We start from the raw sequence: 22639 nt of genomic DNA, 5'->3' as shown, positions 1-22639 counted from the left end.
CATGCAAGCAAACACACTCACACACATGCAGTATGAAACAAGAGGAGCACCTTTGAAAGCAAATAACAAGCCAGCACCAAGATAAACAGCACATCTAGGCACATCTCAGTGTGAACACTTTCAGGAAACTGCCAGGCCTTATCCTGTCTCGATTCTCACATATATGTGCGAGGCACAGAAGTTGTTTACCGTTGGTTAAAACAACTCTGGAGAGTGTGCTTGAGGATGTGATAAATGCTCTGTTCTGGAGGTGTTACTACAGCAGAACAAATATCTCACTCATGGAGATCTCGAGGAAAAGATTGCTGATATGGAAAGTGGATGAAGATTAGTCTGAAGAAAATCTATGGATGTAAGTTATATGACTGTCAATAGTTAGATTCATCATATTTGGCAAAAATGTTTGCATATTGTCCCTGAGAATTTCAATCACAAACGACCATGAAAACATCACATCAAGGATGCACTGTATTTGAAAAATCTCCTGAAAGCCCACTTTAAATTCAGCCTTTGCTGGGTGTTGAAAATCTCTGAGCTGACAACCTTGACACTTCATTCATAACGAGCAACATGGGAACTGAGTGTAACTTTCTACTGACTTTTCCAAAATGATGGAGACACCCAGAATCATCTATGAGCTATTCTTCACTTGAACTGAAAATTGGTGCCATCACACACAAGCATTTCATTTCGATTCTCTGCTGTGTGTGCCTGCATTCTCCATGCCTCAGACAATGCCTCACCAAGCCTCGACAGTCCTTTTTTAAATCTTCATCCAAGGCCACCTATTGAAAACCCCAGCACAACTCTCTCCAGTGAGGATGTCTCAAACTTCAGTGTGGATTTTAAATTCAGAAAAACATATTTACTTGGTCTGTGCTCAAACATTTCTAAGTATCTTCACATCGCATGTGAAAAGCACATAAGATAGTGAGTGTAGCGAGAAAGCATGTATTGAAATAGTGTACTATGAACAGCTGTATTGCTCTCAACAAGAAGGGCATATGCTTTTCTATTCTGAAACACAAAAATCTGTCAGTAAAACCCCTGAGAATGTCACTGCTGCATGAATTCAGTATTCATTTGAATATGAATAATCTGAATATGGCTGAAAATCACACATCACACACAATCACATAAAGTACAGTACAGTATGTTCAGTCAGTGAGTGAGACTGCTTCCAGTCTCAGTATTCCACACACGGCTGCAAGCCCTCTCTCGATCAATACCTAGAGTTTAGCATCTGTCATAAGATTCAGTCCACAGCTAATATCCATCAAACACCACTTGACGGCCAAGTATTGAGTTCTGGTGGACAGAGATGGTGGACACATTTCTCTTCATGTCAGCATGTGTACATCAGGGGATTACACTCTCCTATTAGCATCTCTAAAAGTTCTAAAGACAATGAAGTCCATCTAAATATTGAAAGGGGATCAAGAAAACCAAACTGTGAATCTACCAATCTAGCCTATAACACATTACTGTATTACAACCACCTTCTATGTTTTAAGTTTTATAATTAAATACTCCTTACCCTGTGTCTTTTCTCTCCCTTGGCCAGCTGGCTTAGGTGGCTTGGCATGTATAGATAGGCCAGTCCTTTAATCAAGCTTTAATTCATAGTGTGTATCAGAGTGGGAGATAAAGCACCCACATCGCTCTGTCCTGACAGGACACCTCCCTACATGCCAAAGTCATTTGGCACCACCAATCTGACGGCCATTTGTCTCACTAAGCCTGAGGGATTTGGTTGGGAATGTTATACAGTGGCATAACAGCGACTCATTTGAGTAGGGTCAAGGTTTTTGTCTGTCTGTAACTAATACAGTTGAAGTCAGAAGTTTACATACACCTTAGCCAAATTCATTTAAACTCAGTTTTTCAATATTCCTGATATTTATTCCTAGTAAACATTCCCTGTCTTAGGTCAGTTAGGATCACCACTTCATTTTAAGAATGTGAAATGTCAGAATAATAGTAGAGAGATTGATTTATTTCAGCTTTTATTTCATCACATTTCCAGTGGGTCAGAAGTTAACATACACTCAATTAGTATTTGGTTGCATTGCCTTTAAATTGTTTAACTTGGGTCAAACGTTTCGGGTAGCCTTCCACAAGCTTCCCGCAATAAGTTGGGTGAATTTTTGGCCCATTCCTCCTGACAGAGCTGGTGTAACCAAGTCAGGTTTGTAGGCCTCCTTGCTCGCACACGCTTTTTCAGTTCTGCCCACAAATGTTCTATAGGATTGAGGTCAGGGCTTTGTGATGGCCACTCCAATACCTTGACTTTGTTGTCCTTAAGCCATTTTGCCACAACTTTGGAAGTATGCTTGGGGTCATTGTCCATTTGGAAGACCCATTTGTAACCAAGCTTTAACTTCCTGACTGATGTCTTGAGATGTTGCTTCAATATATCCACATAATTTTCCACCCTCATGATGCCATCTATTTTGTGAAGTGTACCAGACCCTCCTGCAGCAAAGCACCCCCACAACATGATGCTGCCACCCCCATGCGTCACGGTTGGGATGGTGTTCTTCGGCTTGCAAACCTCCCCCTTTTTCCTCCAAACATAATGATGGTCATTATGGCCAAACAGTTCTATTTTTGTTTCATCAGACTAGAGGACATTCTCCAAAAAGTACGATCTTTGTCCCCATGTGCAGTTGCAAACCGTAGTCTGGCTTTTTTATGGCGGGTTTTAGAGCAGTGGCTTCTTCCTTGCTGAGCGGCCTTTCAGGTTATGTTGATATAGGACTAATTTTACTGTGGATATAGATACTTTTGTAACCGTTTCCTCCAGCATCTTCACAGGGTCCTTTGCTGTTGTTCTGGGATTGATTTGCACTTTTCGCACCAATGTACGTTCATCTCTAGGAGACAGAACGCGTCTCCTTCCTGAGCAGTATGACGGTTGCGTGGTCCCATGGTGTTTATACTTGCGTACTATTGTTTGTATAGATGAATGTGGTACCTTCAGGCGTTTGGAAATTGCTCCCAAGGATGAACCAGACTTGTGGAGGTCTAAAAAAAAAAATATGACGTCTTGGCTGATTTCTTTAGATTTTCCCATGATGTCAAGCAAATAGGCACTGAGTTGGAAGGTAGACCTTGAATTAAATCCACAGGTACATCTCCAATTGACTCAAATTATGTCAATTAGCCTATTAGCCTATCAGAAGCTTCTAAAGCCATGACATCATTTTCTGGAATTTTCCAAGCTGTTTAAAGGCACAGTCAACGTAGTGTATGTAAACTTCTGACCCACTGGAATTGTGATACAGTGAATTATAAGTGAAATAATCTGTCTGGAAACAATTGTTGGAAAAATGACTTGTGTCATTGCCAAAGTAGATGTCCTGACCGACTTGCCAAAACTATAGTTTGATAACAAGACATTTGTGGAGTGGCTGAAAAACAAGTTTTAATGATTTCAACCTAAGTGTATGTAAACTTCCGACTTCAAATGTACTTTCTTGCCAGTCCTGGTTATCAGGACTACAGCTAAACTAAAAGTACCTTGCTCTTTGCCCATGAAATGATAAAATGGGCAGTCTCATTATGATTTGATTGAAATGTATCAATATTATGCAACATTTGGAGCTCTGTTTTTCATTCCAACACAGCTGGGAATGAACAATTCACATCAGCATTACACTGTTTCTAAATCTTGGTTACAGTCAACTATAACTAAACAGAAAAAGTTGTTTGCCTATTATTCACAGATCATGGATCATTTCAGAATTTGCAGCGATTCCCTCTGAAATATGATGACAACCTCAAGGGCTATTGAACCTAAATATTGGGAGAAGTGACTTTTCCACAGATTAATAACTTTAGACGATGTAAGCGAAGTACCCTGACTGCATTGTGCAGTTCGGGGCCGGGCTCAACGTGGGCGGAGTCAACTGTTTGAGTCCGCCCACATTTGACCCTGCCCACCGGTGTTTTATTTGTCCATCTGGAGGTTTGACAGTCACACACTGAATGCAAACACACACGTTTGTGCAAGGCACATGTTGAATACAAACGTATTTCATTTTTGAAGTTCGTAAGGAATATTATATAAAGTGGTACCAAGACGTGTTGTAACACTTTTTGCTTCATGCTATATTTTAGACAAGCTATATTGGTGCAGTGAACAACAGACTTGTTATGTATATCATGTACTGTTAAAATTGTTGATAAATATAACTTTATAATTATATTATTCCATTGAGAATATATATACACAGTTATTACCTATCCTGATTTATAATGCTATTTACTTTCCTCATGAGAATGGAGACAGACTACACCATATAGACATACTGACAAGCTGAATGTGCTTTGTACATTAAGTTATACCAGCTCCAGTAAAGAGATCAGAGACTCGGGTGACTTCTACGTCATCTTTACTTGTCACGGGTGTGCGTACTGGTAGCGAAGTCAGGTGCAGGAAAGCAGAGAGTTGTGAACAGGCGCACTCTTTATTTGGGCAGAAGCACAACAGCGTCAAACCTCCAGCCAAAATGCAAAAAGAGAAATGCGCAAAATACAGTCACAAAAACAAACGTTAATAATCCAACCTCCTATGGGTTACACAAGAATACCCAGGGGGAAATAACCAGCCTGGCGCATCACACTGAACATGTAACAAAACAATTCCACACAAGGACATGGGGGGAACAGAGGAATATATATATATACAATGTGATTAGGGAATGTAAATCAGGTGTGCGGGGAACAAGACAAAACAAATGGAACAATGAAAAATGGAGCGGCGATGGCTAGAAGGCCGGTGACGTCGACCGCCGAACGCCGCATGAACAAGGACAGGAGCCGACTTCAGTGGAAGTCGTGACATTACTAAACAACATAACACAATTAACAAAGGAAATCATTAAGACAGCAGACAATAACAAGGTTTGACCACTCCTCAAAAATGGCTTCACCGCTGCTCCTCAAAAGAGACAAAAACAGTCATTTTCTTGTTGTCAACTGCCTCCACATAGAACATCTCATAATCTCTCTGTAACTGGAACGAGAACATGAATGGTTCCTTGAGGGTAATATTTTGCTCTTCATCCAGGCCATTGTGCAACCGTAGTTCTTTAAGGGTTGTAATGCGTCTTCCCCATCCATCCCAATTACACTAGGGAGGGGAACAGTGCCTTTAAATGTTTGGAGTTCGCACCACCTTGCTGCCTCTAGGGTGTCCTTTAGAAGAACATCTGCTTCCTTGAAGAAAAAAGAAGAATAAATATTAAGAGTAATGCCTCATTGGGTGATCAAGACAAATTACACCCCTACTTTCACAATACCACCATGCAAACAAAAGCCACTATTACTAAAGGGGTTTTCAGTGATATCTATTACTATTCAAAAGGTCATCACAACTATTATATCTTGCCATGCATCAAGCCTTCGGCATTACACACAGTATTGTTGCCATGCAATAGCAGCAATGAAAGTGTGTCGCATTTCCACAACTGAAGCCACACTTTATGATTGTGAACTCTGAAAGAGAGGAATAACAGTAAAGTAACAAGTTATAAAATTAAATTAAATACACTGATGTAACTGGAAAAATAGTGCAAATCAAAAAAACGTGAGCGTCAAATATATTAAATAAACAAAGAAAGAAATAGTACCTCTGTCCCTCATTGAAGCATGACCTTTGATGTAGTTGTTGACCTTATATGTGCAGAAAGGACCGTGATGAAGTTGACTGCTGCTGCATTTCTTAATTTTGGGACTCTCGCCCTCCAATAACACACTAACGTGTCTGTAGACATCAAATAAAATAAGCATAGACATAAAAGGCGTGATAATTAGAAATCCATAAAATAAGCAATAGGCATTTCATTTCATTATTGTATATACTATGTGTAGGCTGTGTAGACTCGCTATGTGTAAATTAGGGAATGTCCATCGGCATCAATGATACACATTTAGAGCCAGCCAAACACAAGGCATACATTGAAGAAACAGAAAATCAACGATCAAATCGATTACATACAGTTGCAAGAAAAAGTATGTGAACCATTTTGGAATTATCTGGATTTCTGCATAAATTGGTCATTTTTGTCACAACAACAGACAAACACAGTCTGCTTAAACTAATAACACACAAATTATTGCATTTTTCTTGTCTATATTGAATACATCATTTAAACATTCACAGTGTAGGTTGGAAAAAGTATGTTAACCCCTATGCTAATGACTTCTCCAAAAGCTAATTGGAGTTAGGAGTCAGCTAACCTGGAGTACAATCATTGCGACAGATTGAAGATGTTGGTTAGAGCTGCCCTGCCCTATAAAAAACACTCACAAAATTTGAGTTTGCTATTCAGAAGAGGCATTGCCTGATGTGAACCATGCCTTGAACAAATGAGATCTCAGAAGACACAAGATTAAGAATTATTGACTTGCATAAAGCTGGAAAGGGTTACAAAAGTATTTCTAAAAGCCATTATGTTCATCGGGCCACGGTAAGACAAATTGTCTATAAATGGAGAAAGTTCAGCACTGTTGCTACTCTCCCTAGGAGTGGCCGTCCTGCAAAGACGACTGCAAGAGCACAGCGCAGAATACTTAATGAGGTTAAGAAGAATCCTAGAGTGTCAGCTAAAGACTTACAGAAATCTCTGGAACATGCTAACATCTCTGTTGACGAGTCTACGATATGTAAAACACTAAACAAGAATGGTGTACATGGGAAGACACCACGGAAGAAGTCACTGCTGTCCAAAAATAACATTGCTGCACGTCTGAAGTTCGCAAAAGAGCATGTGGATGTTTCACAGCGCTACTGGCAAAATATTCTGAGGACAGATGAAACTAAAGTTGAGTTGTTTGGAAGGAACACACAAAACTATGTGTGGAGATAAAAAGCACATCAACATCAAAACCTCATCAACTGTAAAGTATGGTGAGGGAGCATCATGGTTTGAAGCTGCTTTGCTGCCTCAGGGCCTGGACAGCTTGCTATCATCGAAGGAAAAATGAATTCCCAAGTTCATCAAGACATTTTTCAGGAGAATGTAAGGCTATCTGTCTGCCAATTGAAGCTCAACAGAAGTTGGGTGATGCAACAGGACAACAACCCAACACACAGAAGTAAATCAACAACAAAATGGCTTCAACAGAAGAAAATATGCCTTCTGGAGTGGCCCAGTCAGAGTCCTGACCTCAACCGGATTGAGATGCTGTGGCATGAGCTCAAGAGAGCGGTTCACACCAAACATCCCAAGAATAATGCTGAACTGAATCAGTTTTGTGAAGAGGAATGGTCCAAAATTCCTCCTGACTGTTGTGCAGGTCTGATCCACAACTACAAAAATGTTTGGTTGAGGTTATTGCTGCCAAAGAACGGTCAACCAGTTATTAAATCCAGAGGTTCACATACTTTTTCCACCCTGCATAGGGAATGTTTACACGCTGTGTTCAATAAAGACATGAAAACGTATAATTGTTTGTGTGTTATTAGTTTAAGCAGAATGTGTTTGTCTATTGTTGTGACTTAGATGAAGATCAGATCAAATTTGATGACCAATTTATGCAGAAGTCCAGGTAATTCCAAAGGGTTCGCATTCTTTTTCTTGCCACTGTAACTGTACATGTAAACCTAGGCTTACTGCTCAAGTAGCAAATTAGCTAAGCAATTAGCTAGCTCACATGCAAAAGGGTGCTATTGCTAATTAGCTAGCTCACGTGCAAATGGGTGCTAATTAACGCTGTGCGAACATCGGTGTGATAGTTGGCTATATAAAAATATACCACTGCATTGGTATAACATGAATATTACAAAGTACATTATGCATAATGACAGTCTCACTTAATTCCATGGTTTATATTTTTATCCATGTAGGTTAGGTTCAATTAAGATTAGATTTTGTTGATGTTGATACCTTCAACGTGAACTTCAACTTGGGTGACCTTGAAGGAGACGGGAAGGGTTCGGGTTAAACACGTTTGACTCCACCCACATTGAGCCCAGCCCCGAACTGCACACTGCAGTCAGGGGATTCTCGTGAGACTGGGGTAAGATGGGTCACTCTGTCAGGTGGTTGACAGGCCATTACTGTTGAGGTTGGACCTCCATCTCTCAAAGCACAGCTTGTCAGAGAGCCTGCCTATCAGTCATCAACAAGTGTGCCTCAGTCCTCAAAAGGGGTCCCATACTGCAACACCCAAACACTCCATCCCCAATGAACCACACTGGGGTGTCATTAGTTTACTTTACACTAGGATTTGATCAGAACGTTTGTTTAGTCACTAGTAAAAAACTAGTAAAAAACTGACAACGATATGCATAGGTGATCTACTTAGTCACTCAAAGAGTTAGGCTGGATTCCTGGCATATCTTGCAGCTTGTTTTGATGAACACTCCATGTGCATGTCGGGTAGAGAAGAGAAACTTGACTTACCCAGTTGCGGCCCACGTTTTGGAAGCAAACCACTCGATTTCGTCTCTGCGTTATATTGGCATCGAACATGTCACCCTCCCTAGGAGAGGGGGTGACCTTGATAATTTATTGTTAAAACGAGTGACCGCCTGGATCTTTAATTTAAAGACCCTTGCTCCCTTCAGTCTCAACGTAGACTTTGATCTGAAGCCATTCTTGTGATTATTGTGACTTTGCCATTGTAATTGTTTGTAAGCTTGTGTAGTCTAAAATGAATCTATGATCATATGCTATCCATTTGTTTTTTGTATGCTGTTCTTTGTATGCCATTTTTATATTTGAGAATTAACCAATGATATTAGGCCATACTTGTGTGTCTTTTGTCACTATATGCGTGTCTTTTGACACTATATAAACGAGTAATCCCGCAGTGTTTGTGATCATACCCTGATGAAGACAGCTTGGCTGTCGAAACGTTGGCTATTACATTTTTGCATCTGAGCTCCTAGGGTGTGCGGCTTTCCTTTATTCTCAAGTTTTCTACTCCGTTAGCCAGCATCTCGTCTAAATAGGTGTGTTTCTTTTCCTTCTAGAGAAGAGAAACTAGCAGAGGCTCCAAATCATAAAGAGCTCGTCAATACCATCTACTGGTCATTTGTAATAGAGCAAGTAAATAATCGGAGTCCTTGACAGAAATATTGAGTACTGATTGCCTATCACAAATATTGAGTACTGATTGCCTATCAGAAATATTGAGTACTGATAGCCTACCAGAAATATTGAGTTCTGATAGCCTATCATATATATTGAGTACTGATAGCCTAACATTCTAACAGACATAGAAGCTCAGATAAAGATGACTATGGGTAAGATATGATGTTACCTATCATTTATGATTGATAAATATTTCTAGACTCACCTTTGCTATGCTTATGCCCCCCCCCCCCCCCCCCCCGGTTAGTATAACGTGGGAGGTTGCATATGAAACTGAAATGACAACGCACCAGGAAATGTCACAGATGGTAATATATTTGCTCATACGTAAGCACTGTTAAAATGACAAATGCATATAAAAGAGGGAAAGGCAGTTCTTGTATTGTAAATAGCTACTGTACATTGAAGAACCCAAACTAAAACCTGCTGATACTCACACACACTAGCACAGGCACTGGTGCACACATACATACATAGGGCCTACTGTAAACTCGCTTGCAACAAGCTTATACAAATGGCCTGCTGATGGCATCACTTTGGGCCTTATTAGCAGCAGTGGCTGCCCACAGCAAGACAGCTGGTCTATTTCCCTGTGATTAATGATTTAAGAAAGCCTTACAGTCACACAGCTGCCTGTAGAAATGTGAGGGAAAGTCTGTACAACCTCCACAATGAAAGATAAAGAAAAGGATTTGAGTGGGTGAATAAAACTGACCATGAAGCAGCCAACTTCCACACTGACAAAGGAATCTCAGGCCTATTGACCACAGAATTTGAAAGGTTCTCTAAACGTGTTAGTGTGATGTGCATTGGTCATTGTCTTGAAAAAAAAAAATGAAGTTAAAAGATTCCTTCGCAATGACATTAGCTCACAATGCTCTCATGTAATCTGATTACAAAAAACTGTAACTGTAATCAGTTACGTTACCACCAAAAATATTGTAATTAGATTACAGATACTTTTGAAAAACTAGATGATTGATTATTGGATTACTTTTAAATTCAGAAAGGATGTTTGCAACAAAATAAAAACATTATGCTGCCTTTCTGTTTTCTTAATGGCATTCAATTCAGCATTGAAAACAGATGCAAGTTTAAGTTTGTTCCACCTAAGCAAGTCTGACCACAAGTCAGAGACCACTATGATGACACACCAAATGTGTTTGATGGATCCTTTTTGCCTTCTTCTAATGCCTCTTAAGGGGAAAGTAATCCAAAAGATTATATTACTGATTTTGGGTAATCCAAAAGTTACCTTATTGATTACAATTTTGCACAGGTAACTAGTAACTATAACGGATTACATTTAGAAAGTAACCTACCCAACCCTGATGGCACCATTGTGCTTCCATTGAGGAATCTATCAAGACTGGAGATAACAGGCTTTTCATCAGAGAGGGAAATAGAAAAACTTTGCAGATGTCAAGCAAGTCTGTCAGCGTGGATATAATTCATAGACAATCTCTGATTAAACTGATTTCATTTTTCCAGAGCCTCCAGGTACTGTGTCAAGGTCTTCTGGTCCACCATACATTTCAGACGGCTCATATCAGCACAATTTAATACCTGATGCGATTATTTTCAATAGACATGCTTGAAAGCAGCATCAGCACTGACAGGAGTGCAATTTAATTAGCAGAATATATGTAGTAAAAGCAGCTTCCTGCTCAATGTTAATGATTGCCAGTAAGCATAAGAAATCTTAAACGTATCTATCGTTGTCTGTGTATTCCATCCTGGCATTGCCTAATGCCTACTGTGGCAGACAATGGGGCTGGGCTGGTGACACACTATAAGAGAGACAGACAGGTACAGACTGGCAGAATGGAATGTGTCTAGCCTGGAGTCATGCTGGTCTCAAGAACCTCTGCTTCCAAGAGTAAATATACTTGGGAGAAACACACTGCTCAGTGAACTTCCTTGATAATTCAATCCTTTATACAGGGCTATGCTCCATCTCACTGGGCACACACTGGTTGAATCAACATTGTTTCAACGTCATTTCAATGAAATTACATGGAACCAAGGTGTCATAGACATTGAATTGACGTCTGTGCCAGGTTGTTTAGAAAACAGATTACACAGAGTGCTTAAAATTCTAAACGACTGTGATATAATCTAATAAACCTTGACAAACACAAAACGGTACATAAAACCAATAGACACATTGACGAGAGAAAGATTCATTCATGTTTCAGCCCCTGGTGGAGGGCTTTGAGGTACAGCAGTGAATAAGTCAGGAACTGTATGTATGGTGTGGGTGGTAGAAAAAGAAACCTGAGGACCAGTAGCCATTTACCGGAGGCATGAGGATCTGACTCAACACGACCTTATGAGCATTTTTATCAATAGTGTCAACAAGCAATAGTGTCAACAAGCAAGTTCCAGGAACTTCTTTCAGCAACATAGTCTGGCCCTCCTCTTCATCATGACTATTGTGAAATCTTGGAGTAGAATGTTCTGTACAATACACTACACTGTAAATCAAAAAGTGTTGTTTTAAAATCACTGAAGGAGAATACTGAAATTCAGGACAATGGTAAAATAGCCCACTGAATCAAGTTTAATCCCTAAAAACTCACAACAATAGGCTACATGAAACCAATATTCTCTTTCAGCGATTTCAAAACATTATATCAGAGATGCGTAAGTGAGCCTAAACCTAAACATACTGCCTGGAGGTACCAGGCCCCCAGTCAATTAATGTACTGTACTGGCAAATGAGCACATTGTCTGGGTCGACATCCTGTGCACTTTGGCTCGGGCCAATAAGACCGCATACTAACCATGGCTTTACAGAAATTGAATGAAGAGTGGTTTAACCATGGGAGACCACCACAGATGTTGCTGTTTTTATATCCAGATATTGCAACTAATAATGATATAAAAACACAAACTCACATTTACAATAGCTCGGACACAAATAAGTAGAATAGGAAAAATATATATATATATATATATCTTAGATTTTTTCAGACAGTTAACTCTGACATAATGGATTAAAGGATTTTTTATTTTATTTTTTATTTTTTTATTTCACCTTTATTTAACCAGGTAGGCTAGTTGAGAACAAGTTCTCATTTACAACTGCGACCTGGCCAAGATAAAGCAAAGAAAGCAAAGAAAACAACAACACAGAGTTACACATGGAATAAACAAAACATAAGACAATAGAAAAAAAGTCTACATACAGTGTGTGCAAATGAGGTAAGATAAGGGAGGTAAGGCAATAAATAGGCCATAGTGGCGAAATAATTACAATTTAGCCATTAAACACTGGAGTGATAGAGACTGGAGTGATAGATGTGCAGAAGATGAATGTGCAAGTAGAGATACTGGGGTGCAAAGGAGCAACAAAAAAATAAAAAATAATAATAATAACAGTATGGGGATGAGGTAGTTGGATGGGCTATTTACAGATGAGCTATGGACATGTGCATTGATCTGTGAGCTGCTCTGACAGCTGGTGCTTAAAGTTAGTGAGGGAGATATGAGTCTCCAGCTTCAGTGATTTTTGCAATTCGTTCCAGTCATTGGCAGCAGAGAACTGGAAGGAAAGGAGGAATTGGCTTTGGGGGTGACCAGTGAAATATACCTGCTGCGTGCTACGGGTGGGTGCTGCTATGGTGACCAGTGAGCTGAGATAAGGCGGGGCTTTACGTAGCAAAGACTTATAGATGACCTGGAGCCAGTGGGTTTGGCGACGAATATGATGCGAGGGCTAGCCAACGAGAGCGTACAGGTTGCAATGGTGGGTAGTATATGGGGCTTTCGTGACAAAATGAATGGCACTGTGATAGACTGCATCCAATTTGTAGTGTTGGAGGCTATTTTGTAAATGACATCACCAAAGTCAATTATCGGTAGCATAGTCAGTTTTACGAGGGTATGTTTGGCAGCATGAGTGAAGGATGCTTTGTTGTGAAATAGGAAGCCGATTCTAGATTTAATTTTGGATTGGAGATGCTTAATGTGAGTTTGGAAGGAGAGTTTACAGTCTAACCAGACACCTAGGTATTTGTAGATGTCCACATATTCTAAGTCAGAACCGTCCAGAGTAGTGATGCTGGACGGGCGGGCAGGTGCTGATAGCGATTGGTTGAAGCGCATGCATTTAGTTTTACTTGCATTTAAGAGCAGTTGGAGGCCACGGAAGGAGAGTTGTATTAGGCATTGAAGCTCGTCTGGAGGTTGGTTAAGACAGTGTCCAAAGAAGGACCAGAAGTATACAGAATGGTATCGTCTGCATAGAGGTGGATCAGAGTATCACCAGCAGCAAGAGCGTCATCATTGATGTATACAGAGAAAAGAGTCGACCCGAGAATTGAACCCTGTGGCACCCCCATAGAGACTGCCAGAGGTCCGGACAACTGGCCCTCCGATTTGACACACTGAACTCTGTCTGAGAGGTAGTTGGTGAACCAGGCGAGGCAGTCATTTGAGAAACCAAGGCTGTTGAGTCTGCCAATAAGAATGTGGTTATTGACAGAGTTGAAAGCCTTGGCCAGGTCTATGAGTACAGCTGCACAGTATTGTCTCTTATCGATGGAGGTTATGATATCGTTTAGGACCTTGAGAGTGGCTGAGGTGCACCCATGACCAGCTCTGAAACCAGATTGCATAGCGGAGAAGGTATAGTGGGATTCGAAATGGTCGGTGATCTGTTTGTTAACTTGGTTTTCGAAGACTTTAGAAAGGCAGGGTAGGATACATATAGGTCTGTAGCAGTTTGGGTCTAGACTGTCTCCCCCTTTGAAGAGGGGGATGACGGCAGCTTTCCAATCTTTGGGGATCTCAGTTGATACGAAAGAAAGGTTGAACAGGCTAGAAATAGGGGTTGCAACAATTTAGGCTGATAATTTTAGAAAGAGAGGGTCCAGATTGTCTAGTCCTGCTTTCTTGAATGGGGCATGCTTATTTAAGATGGTGAGGAAGGCATTTAAAAAAAATAACTAGGCATCCTTTACTGAAGGGATGAGGTCAATATCCTTCCAGGATACCCGGGCCCGGTCAATTAGAAAGGCCTGCTCGCTGAAGTGTTTTAGGGAGCGTTTGACAGTGATGAGGGGTGGTCGTTTGACCGCAGAACCATTACGGACGCAAGCAATGAGGCAGCGATCGCCGAGATCCTGGTGAAGACAGCAGAGGTGTATTTGGAGGGCAGGTTGGTTAGGATGATATCTATGAGGGTGCCTGTGTTTACGGATTTGGGGTTGTACCTTAGATAAAAGGCTTTATAACAATTGAGAGAGAATGCAGTTTATGAATTCAGTCCAGGAATACAACACATAAATACATAATGCGTGTATTTCCCCCAGTAAACTGACGTTACATTTTTTATTTAGGGATTTAAAAAATATATATATGTGGGTGAGCTTGAGAGGGGAGTATTTGATTCTGTTGTACGTGTGATACAAAGGCTGGCAGCCCAGTAAATAAAGTCCCATCAACGCATGACGTAGATTACAGTCAGCGTTCTTCTCACCGGTGCGAGGTCTGGCCCTGGAACGCACTGCTTTTTATTTCAGTATTTCCAGTTAATTAATCACGACCAAACAGGGTCCTTCCTTCTTTATTTTTATTTCTCACATTTGGAAACCACACAACCTACAAAACTGACGTTCCTTCGGTGAAGGTATGATCGTTACATCTAGTCAGTGTTTAACTTTAGGTTTGGCTAACTGGCCGTTTAACTGTTCTAAAATGGCTTCCGATTGTTAGCTACTTGGCTAGCTACTTGGCTAACTAGCTTTCCAATGTGGCGTTTCCTGCGTATGCTAACTGGATAACAGTCTGTTATCTTTGTAAATGTTGATATCGTATGACAAGACAGCTGACAATAATGTTCAAAGTGATATGACTGCTTGCTAACTAGCTAGCCAGCTAACGTAGTTAACTAGTCCACCACAACCAACAGGCAGAGAGGAAATGATGAGCTAGTTACCGGTAGCATTAATTAGCTAGCTAGTTAGTTAACGTTTGATAAACAGATCACTTTTGATCAAAACAGACATGGATGGCTAAACATGCCATGGATTCGGAATCTCAGCATTACTATGTCCTTGCCATGTGTTTAGTTAGCTAAATGAGTCAGGCTACCAGTAGTTAGCTACTGGCCATTTACAACAAAGGATGTGAAGCTAGCCAGCTCTGTGCTTTAGCAGGAAGTGTATGCCATGCGTCAATGTATTAATTTACTTTGTACTCTAAAAATGCATTTTCTTCAGGTCGCTTTTGCCTACCCCCACCCATTGAATATTATTATTTTCGGGAATTCATCGTTGTCAAGCCGCCAAAGTGGAGAGTGTGATTGCAGAAGGGGGTGCTTCTCGTTTCAGGTAAGATTGTGTGTAAGTTGTTTCGGGCAAAATGCAACTTAGTCCTCATAGGTCGTTGTTTCAATTCCTACTGATATCCTTCACATAGTGTAGAATAGATTATAGCCTTAACAGTCCTAGCTATGTCATTTTGTTCACACCATTCTTCAAGTAAATAATATTTGTTCCACAGTGCTTCTTCGGGTGGGGGAGGAGGTAGGGGTGCCTCTCAGTACCATCCCAAGACTGTCGGCAACAGGTACTATTCAAGCCATTTTACCAAAACATAATGTTACTCCAAACAATCTTACTTCAGATGTCACTAATGCTGTTAATTGCAGCGAGTTCCTGGGGAAAGCCCCAGGATCTAGCGTTCAGAGATGGGTTCCTTCACGAAGCACTAGACGAGATGCCAATGCCTCCAACGAAAAAGAACGACATGATGCAATCTTCAGGAAAGTGAGAGGGTATGTATCCCCTAATAAATGGCTACACGCATTCGATTCAAATAAAAATGTAATCTTGTAGGCTGTTTGCCAACTTGAATCTGGTTGCGCCCCATAGCTTTTTTTTTTATCCACCAGAAATAACTGGACCATTTGCAAGTCAGCAGATTTCAGTGTGTTAGTGGTGCCATTTTCTAACACCAGATAATGCCTTGTCTTCAGAATGCAGTATTTTTCATGTTTCCTGTTCTTTCCATCCTCAGCATACTTAATAAACTGACCCCCGAGAAGTTTGACAAGCTATGCCTTGAGCTCCTGAATGTGGGCGTAGATTCAAAGCTCGTCCTAAAAGGAGTGATCTTGCTGGTAATTTAAAATCTATTTCTTAGCTCTGTGTGCATTCATGTATATTATTGATTGAGTGGAAACGGCTATATTGTTCAGTGTACATCACCCCATTTCAAACAGATTGTTGACAAAGCCCTCGAAGAGCCCAAGTATAGCTCGCTTTATGCACAGCTATGTCTGCGCTTGGCAGAGGACGCACCGAACTTTGACGGCCCATCGCCAGAGATCCAAACGTCACAAAAACAAAGCACCGTAAGCATCGTTGTCATCCTCATCAGATTGATTACTACTATTATAGACAAAGGTATCATGATTTTTTTTTGTTCTCCCCCATCTAATCTTTTCATTTGGAAACAATGTGTGTTGCAGACATTCAGGAGACTTTTGATTTCTAAGCTTCAAGATGAATTTGAGAACCGCGCCAGAAATGTTGAAAGTGAGTGAACATTTGAAAAAATGTGCCTATTTTCTGTGCCCTGTGTGGTTGATTTGTGTTAACCTTTGCTCTTTTCTATTCCCTCAGTCTACGACAAACATGACAACCCTCTTACCTCTGAGGAAGAGGAGCAGCATGCCATTGCCAAGTTTAAGATGCTGGGCAATATCAAATTCATTGGGGAACTTGGCAAACTCGATCTTATCCATGAATCTATCCTTCATAAGTGCATCAAAACAGTAAGTCGAATACATCAGTACTGTTTTTACAATGTTAAACCATATGAAATGCATGTTAACTAATCTTTTGTCTTCAGCTTTTGGAAAAGAAGAAGAGAGTCCAACTTAAGGATATGGGGGAAGATTTGGAGTGCCTCTGTCAGATAATGAGAACAGTGGGGCCTAGACTCGATCATGAAAAGGCTAGGGTAAGCATATACTCTTGAGTCATTTTATTTAGTGTCTTAATATTCTTTTCCATTTGGGCGTGACTAATTTGTTTCTCTTGCAGTCTTTAATGGATCAGTACTTTGGCCGTATGAAATCCTTAATGAACAACAAGGACTTGCCGGCAAGGATTCGTTTCCTGGTGCAGGATTCAGTGGAGTTGCGAGAGAACAATTGGGTGGCTCGCAAAGCTTTTATCGATAATGGACCAAAGACGATTAACCAGATTCGTCAGGAAGCAGTAAAAGTTAGTTAACCATTCTTTATTAAGTGCAGCCAAGTCTTATGAATCTGTAAATGCCACAGTGTCTAAATACACGTCTGCTTTGTGTCTTGCAGGATTTGGGTGTTTTTATTCCACCAATGGCCCAGGGAATGAGGACTGACTTCTTTTTGGAGGGGCCTTTCATGCCTAGGTTGAAACTTGACAGGGAAACTCTTGGAGGGTTGGCGGATATGTTTGGACAGATGCCAGGTACATCCATGATTGATGCTCCTGAGTAGTTTTAATTTATTGTCTTATCTCAAGTCCTGTTGTCCAACATTTTAATGTGTGTCCTGGCTACTAGGGAGTGGGATCGGCACAGGCCCTGGAGTGATTCAGGACCGGTATTCACCCACCATGGGCCGTCACCGCACCAACCCACTCTTCAACGGCCACAGTGGGCACACAGCCCCTGCTACCCAGTCTCAGTTTGAGATGGGAGGCAAGCCCTTCATCAAATCTAACCAGGTGAAAGTTGCACCCTTTACTAAAAGCAGTATCTTTTTAGTATTCTTGAACTGCTCAAATCTTGATGGATATGGCATTGCATCCAAAGTCATTTCAAACATTTTCTCAGGGGCAGAATCCAATTTTCCAGAACCAGCAACAGCAGGCTCAGTCTAAGGACATGGCACCGCGTTTCATCAAGAAAGGATCGCTCAACGCTGATGAGGTACAACACCTGGTAGATACCCACTCTTTTAAACCACCGTTTGCACAGGCAACAAGCCAAAACACTTTAATGCAAGAGATGAGAACAATGCATAATACCCTCTATTCCCCCTCTTAGATCAGTCTAAGGCCGGCACAGTCATTCCTTCTCAACACAAACCAAGTGCCAAAGTTGCAGCCGCAGATACCAACAATGATTCCTCCAAGTGCTCAACCTCCACGCACTCAAACGCCACCACTGGGACAGGTAAAGACAAACACGCATACCGGTTTTATAGCATTCAGCTGGAGTTGATGTGTATTTAAACTCTGCCCACTCTAAACGGTCTTATCATTTCACAGCCTCCTCTGCTTGGTCTGAAAACCAACCCTCCTCCAATTCAGGAAAAACCTCCAAAGACCACCAAGAAACCGCCTCCTGCAAAGGAAGAGTTGCTTAAGATGACCGTATGTTCCACTTTACTATCTCAAGGAACTCCTTCAAGTTATACTTTTTGCCCCATAGAAGAATTTCTGAAAGCTAACAGTCTCTGTCCATATTATATCTTATCAGGAGACCATAGTGACCGATTACCTGAACAGCAAAAACATTGATGAAGCTGTGAACGGTGTAAGAGAGATGAAGGCTCCCAAACACTTCCTGCCTGAGATGTTGAGCAAGATCGTGATCTGTTCTCTTGACTGCCCAGACGAAGACAAGGAGCATGCCAGCACCTTGATTCACACACTCCGCACAGAGGGCCTTGTTACTGGGGAGAGCTTCATGCGGGTCAGTCTTCCAGTCATGGCAAAGAGCTTTTGTTGTAAGATATCAAAGGTTCTACTGTTCAGTGAATTTACTCACCACATGCCTTTGTGTACTTTTTTTTACAGGCTTTCCTCAGTGTTCTGGACCAGTGTCCCAAGATCGAAGTGGACATTCCTCTGGTGAAGTCCTACTTGGCCCAGTTTGCGGCGCGAGCCATCATCGCAGAGCTGGTGAGCATGGACGAGCTAGCCCACCCTCTGGAGAATGGCACCCACTTCCCCCTCTTCCTGCTTTGTCTGCAACAGACTGCCAAGCTGAAGGGCCGTGAGTGGCTCACTGATCTATTCCAGCAAAGCAAGGTCAACATGCAGAAGATGCTGCCTGGTATGTCAACCTCTCCTAAACCCTTAGCCTAGAAAGCTCTATCAAGTTTTCACATTTGAACATGATTGTTGTGATTTTGCCGAAATCTGCAGAAATTGACCAAAACAAGGATCGTATGCTGGAGATCTTGGAGGGCAAAGGCCTGAGCTTCTTATTCCCACTCATGAAGCTGGAAAAGGAACTGCTGAAGCAGATCAAAGCAGACCCCTCTCCCCAGTGCATCTACAAGTGGATCAAGGACAACATCTCCCCTAAGCTCCACACCGACAAGGGCTTCGTCAACATCCTCATGACCAGGTATAGGAAAAGGGCTAATGCCCACATTGTAGAGTTCTGTGGTTATGCATCTTGAGATTACTTATGTTAAGACTAGGTCTGAATTCTTCCCCCCCTCCTCCAGTTTCTTGCAGTTCATTGCCCAAGAGATAAATGCCAGTGAGGAAGAAGACCAGTTATCAGCCCCCACTAAAGAACAGCTGGACCAGGAGAAGCAGCTGCTGCTGGCCTTCAAGCCAGTGATGCAGAAGTTCCTGCATGATCACCAGGACCTGCAAGTCAGTGCCCTCTACGCACTGCAGGTCCACTGCAACGCTAAAACTTTCCCTAAAGGTACGTACAGGTCACAGGCTCAAATTATTACTTGGGTCAATTCTATGCAAGCACATTTGCCAAGAAGGTTTTTTTTTCAAACAGTTTTTTAAAATCTATATTTAATTTCTCTAGGAATGTTATTGCGCTATTTTGTCCACTTCTACGATATGGAAATCATTGAAGAAGAAGCCTTCCTTGCATGGAAAGAAGACATAACTCAAGAGTTTCCTGGGAAGGGGAAAGCATTATTTCAGGTAATTCCATTTCTACTCCCAGACAATTTGTATTGCAACTCACACCATTGCAAGTGCACACTAAACTGGCTTTTTTTATTAGACTAGAAATACACCACAGAAATGGGTAATGCATCTCTGTTTTGGCTCATGGTATGTTCCCTGTGAAGGTGAACCAGTGGCTGACCTGGCTGGAGACTGCTGAGGAAGAGGAGTCTGAGGAGGAAGCTGACTGAAGAACCAGCCAAAAGCCTAATGGTGCAAAAATGCTATTGATATAATACTGCTTTTGTTTCCTTCCCATCCCCCCCTGTCCCAATATGATATGCATACATAACCACTGCAACACTTCATTCCGCTATCAAGTTTTTGGCCATGTTAAGTCAATGCATGTTGGCTTTTTTTCCCTTTTTGGCTCTTTTCTAGCGCTTAAGCGTAATAATGGTTTGCCATCTGTTTTAAGAGCCCCTTTTAAGATCAATGGTATCAGCTGCTTTGAATCTAGACTTTTGTTTTTCTGCAAGACAATTGAATTGCAAGGGCCTTGTTCCTGCTGCTGAATTCTATGCTTTTATTTTTTTGTTGTTAACCAATTAGCAACACTGTAGAGATGCACTTTGCTCAACGTCATACATGAGTCGTTGCAATATTCACTCATCCCTTGATTGTTACAAAGAATCCTCAACTGTAATCATTGGTTACCATGACATTAATGGTTTATATTTGCTTGTGTTTCTACCTCCTCATTATGGGCTTCATGTGTTGGGTTTGAATTGCTTAATGTCTCCATTTCAAATGAAAACACTTAGTCTGGACTAATGCACAAGTCTGTAATAATAAAAAAAAAAACGGTTTTACTTGCACTATAATATCGTGATTGTAAGAATTCAAATTCAGACCTTTTTTAAGTGCTTTTGTGGATGTATAGCACATCACCTGGGAGAGATGAAATGATGCGGCCTTGTTAATTTATCAACCCTCGTTGCTGTGTACCTCCCTCTGTATCTGTCAAACATTGTGATACTTGAATTTTCTTTACAGGGAACAACCAAACAATGGGTGAGTTGGTTTTGCATGGCTCGGTGCCCCAGGTGGGTGGCGATTTCACTTAAGGACCAATGGAATGGTCTAAACATTTGCAAACTAACCCACCTGGGGCATCGGGCCATGCAAAATGAACTCACACATGGTCTGTTCTCATGCAACAATTTTCAAACTACACAAGTGCAACATGTTTTTAATTGGTGAATAAAGTTAACATGAGAAATGATTTTGATTTTGTTACACTTTAACTCTGCCCCCCCTCGTGAAAAATTGAAGCCTGTTTGCCATAATGTCTGATCCAGATATTTATTGATAGTTTTTATCATGATTAAAAAAATGATCATCTCAACTTATTATGATCTAATGAAATCACGAGGTATACATCTGTACAGTATAACTTTCTATAAGTGTTACTGTAAGGTTCTGTAACTGCTAAGAATGTTCGTGTACCACTATTGCTTAACTTTCAAATAAAGTTAAACACTGAGTTCACTTAGACTTGTCCTGTGTAATATTTCACCTAGATTCAGGTATGTAAATGTGAACCCAAGAGCAGCAACAGGCCATTGAATATGGTTTATAAAGTCCTGCAACTACTGTATATTTGCTATGTATAACTCCCCAATGACCAAGGCAAGCTCTCAAACACTTCCTCTGTTTCTTGGTAGGCCTACGAGAAATGCCCAACAATTACTGAAATTCCTGTTACCATGGAAGTTAACTTTGTTTTGATTTTTAAGGAGTTCTTGCCTTAATATAGCACATTGTCACACCATTATTTGTTGGACCATTCCCCTTCTGAAAGGTTTTATTGCAATGGACTGATCCTTATGGAGAACACTTCAAAGGTCATCAGTTCCCACATGTGGTATGCATTTTGTAAGAAATTATGGTTAGAAACGTACTTATTGAAGTAGGTCGCAAAGGACGCAGCATAAAGTGGGTGGTTCGACCCCTGAATGCTGAGGTATAGCACGGGTATGACAAAACATTTATTTTTAGTGCTCTAATTACGTTGGTATCCAGTTTATAATAGCAATAAGTCACCTCTGGGTTATGTGGTATATGGGCAATATACGACAGCTAAGGACTATCCACGCAATCTGCGTTGCATCAATGCTTGGCCGGGGTATATTGGCCATATATCACACCAACTCGGCCCTTATTGCTTAAATATAGTACTGTAGCATTTTTGCATGTCAGTAAGTGGTTGCAAGGGAAGATGAGGCCCATTAGTAGCAATTGTATGTTAATACAGTGTGTCCACAGCCAAATAAGGCACTGTATCAGTGTATTTAGTGGGCTGGGGGTATTCACCAGAATTGTGATGAGTATTTGCAATGCACTTTAGGCTATAGCCAAGGCCTAGTTGTTCACTGTACTTCTATAGTCCCATTTCCTTATGAGCTTTTATTATTCTTAGATTAAGCAGCCCATCTGCACTTTGAACAGAGCTACACTGGTACCCATATTCAGAACCATGTTTAGGCTTCCAACACAGTGACAACTGAGAAAACCTCCACAACAGGTGTCAAACTCATTCCATGGAGGGCTTAGTTTCTGTTATTTCCTTTTAATTAAGACCTAGACAACCAGGTGAGG

The 22639-nt window shown here is 41.0% G+C and overlaps 1 protein-coding gene across 1 annotated transcript; it reads left to right on the top strand.

Annotated features, from left to right (window-relative positions):
- The first annotated feature begins 15746 nt into the window (after positions 1-15746).
- On the top strand, positions 15747-21529 carry LOC106562105 (eukaryotic translation initiation factor 4 gamma 2). Its single transcript, XM_014126695.3, has 18 exons — positions 15747-15891; positions 16134-16236; positions 16339-16470; positions 16588-16654; positions 16742-16893; positions 16971-17081; positions 17165-17347; positions 17440-17575; positions 17670-17833; positions 17943-18038; positions 18156-18284; positions 18380-18484; positions 18591-18806; positions 18911-19169; positions 19262-19466; positions 19570-19778; positions 19893-20014; positions 20164-21529. Exons 5-18 carry the CDS (start codon positions 16810-16812, stop codon positions 20227-20229), a joined length of 2085 nt encoding a protein of 694 aa, XP_013982170.2. The 5' UTR covers positions 15747-15891; positions 16134-16236; positions 16339-16470; positions 16588-16654; positions 16742-16809; the 3' UTR covers positions 20230-21529.
- Positions 21530-22639: the final 1110 nt, after the last annotated feature.

Source organism: Salmo salar, chromosome 11 (assembly GCF_965601325.2).
Source record: "Salmo salar chromosome 11, fSalSal1, whole genome shotgun sequence".
NCBI lineage: Eukaryota > Metazoa > Chordata > Actinopteri > Salmoniformes > Salmonidae > Salmo > Salmo salar.
This window is presented reverse-complemented; position numbering and strand designations above follow the sequence as displayed.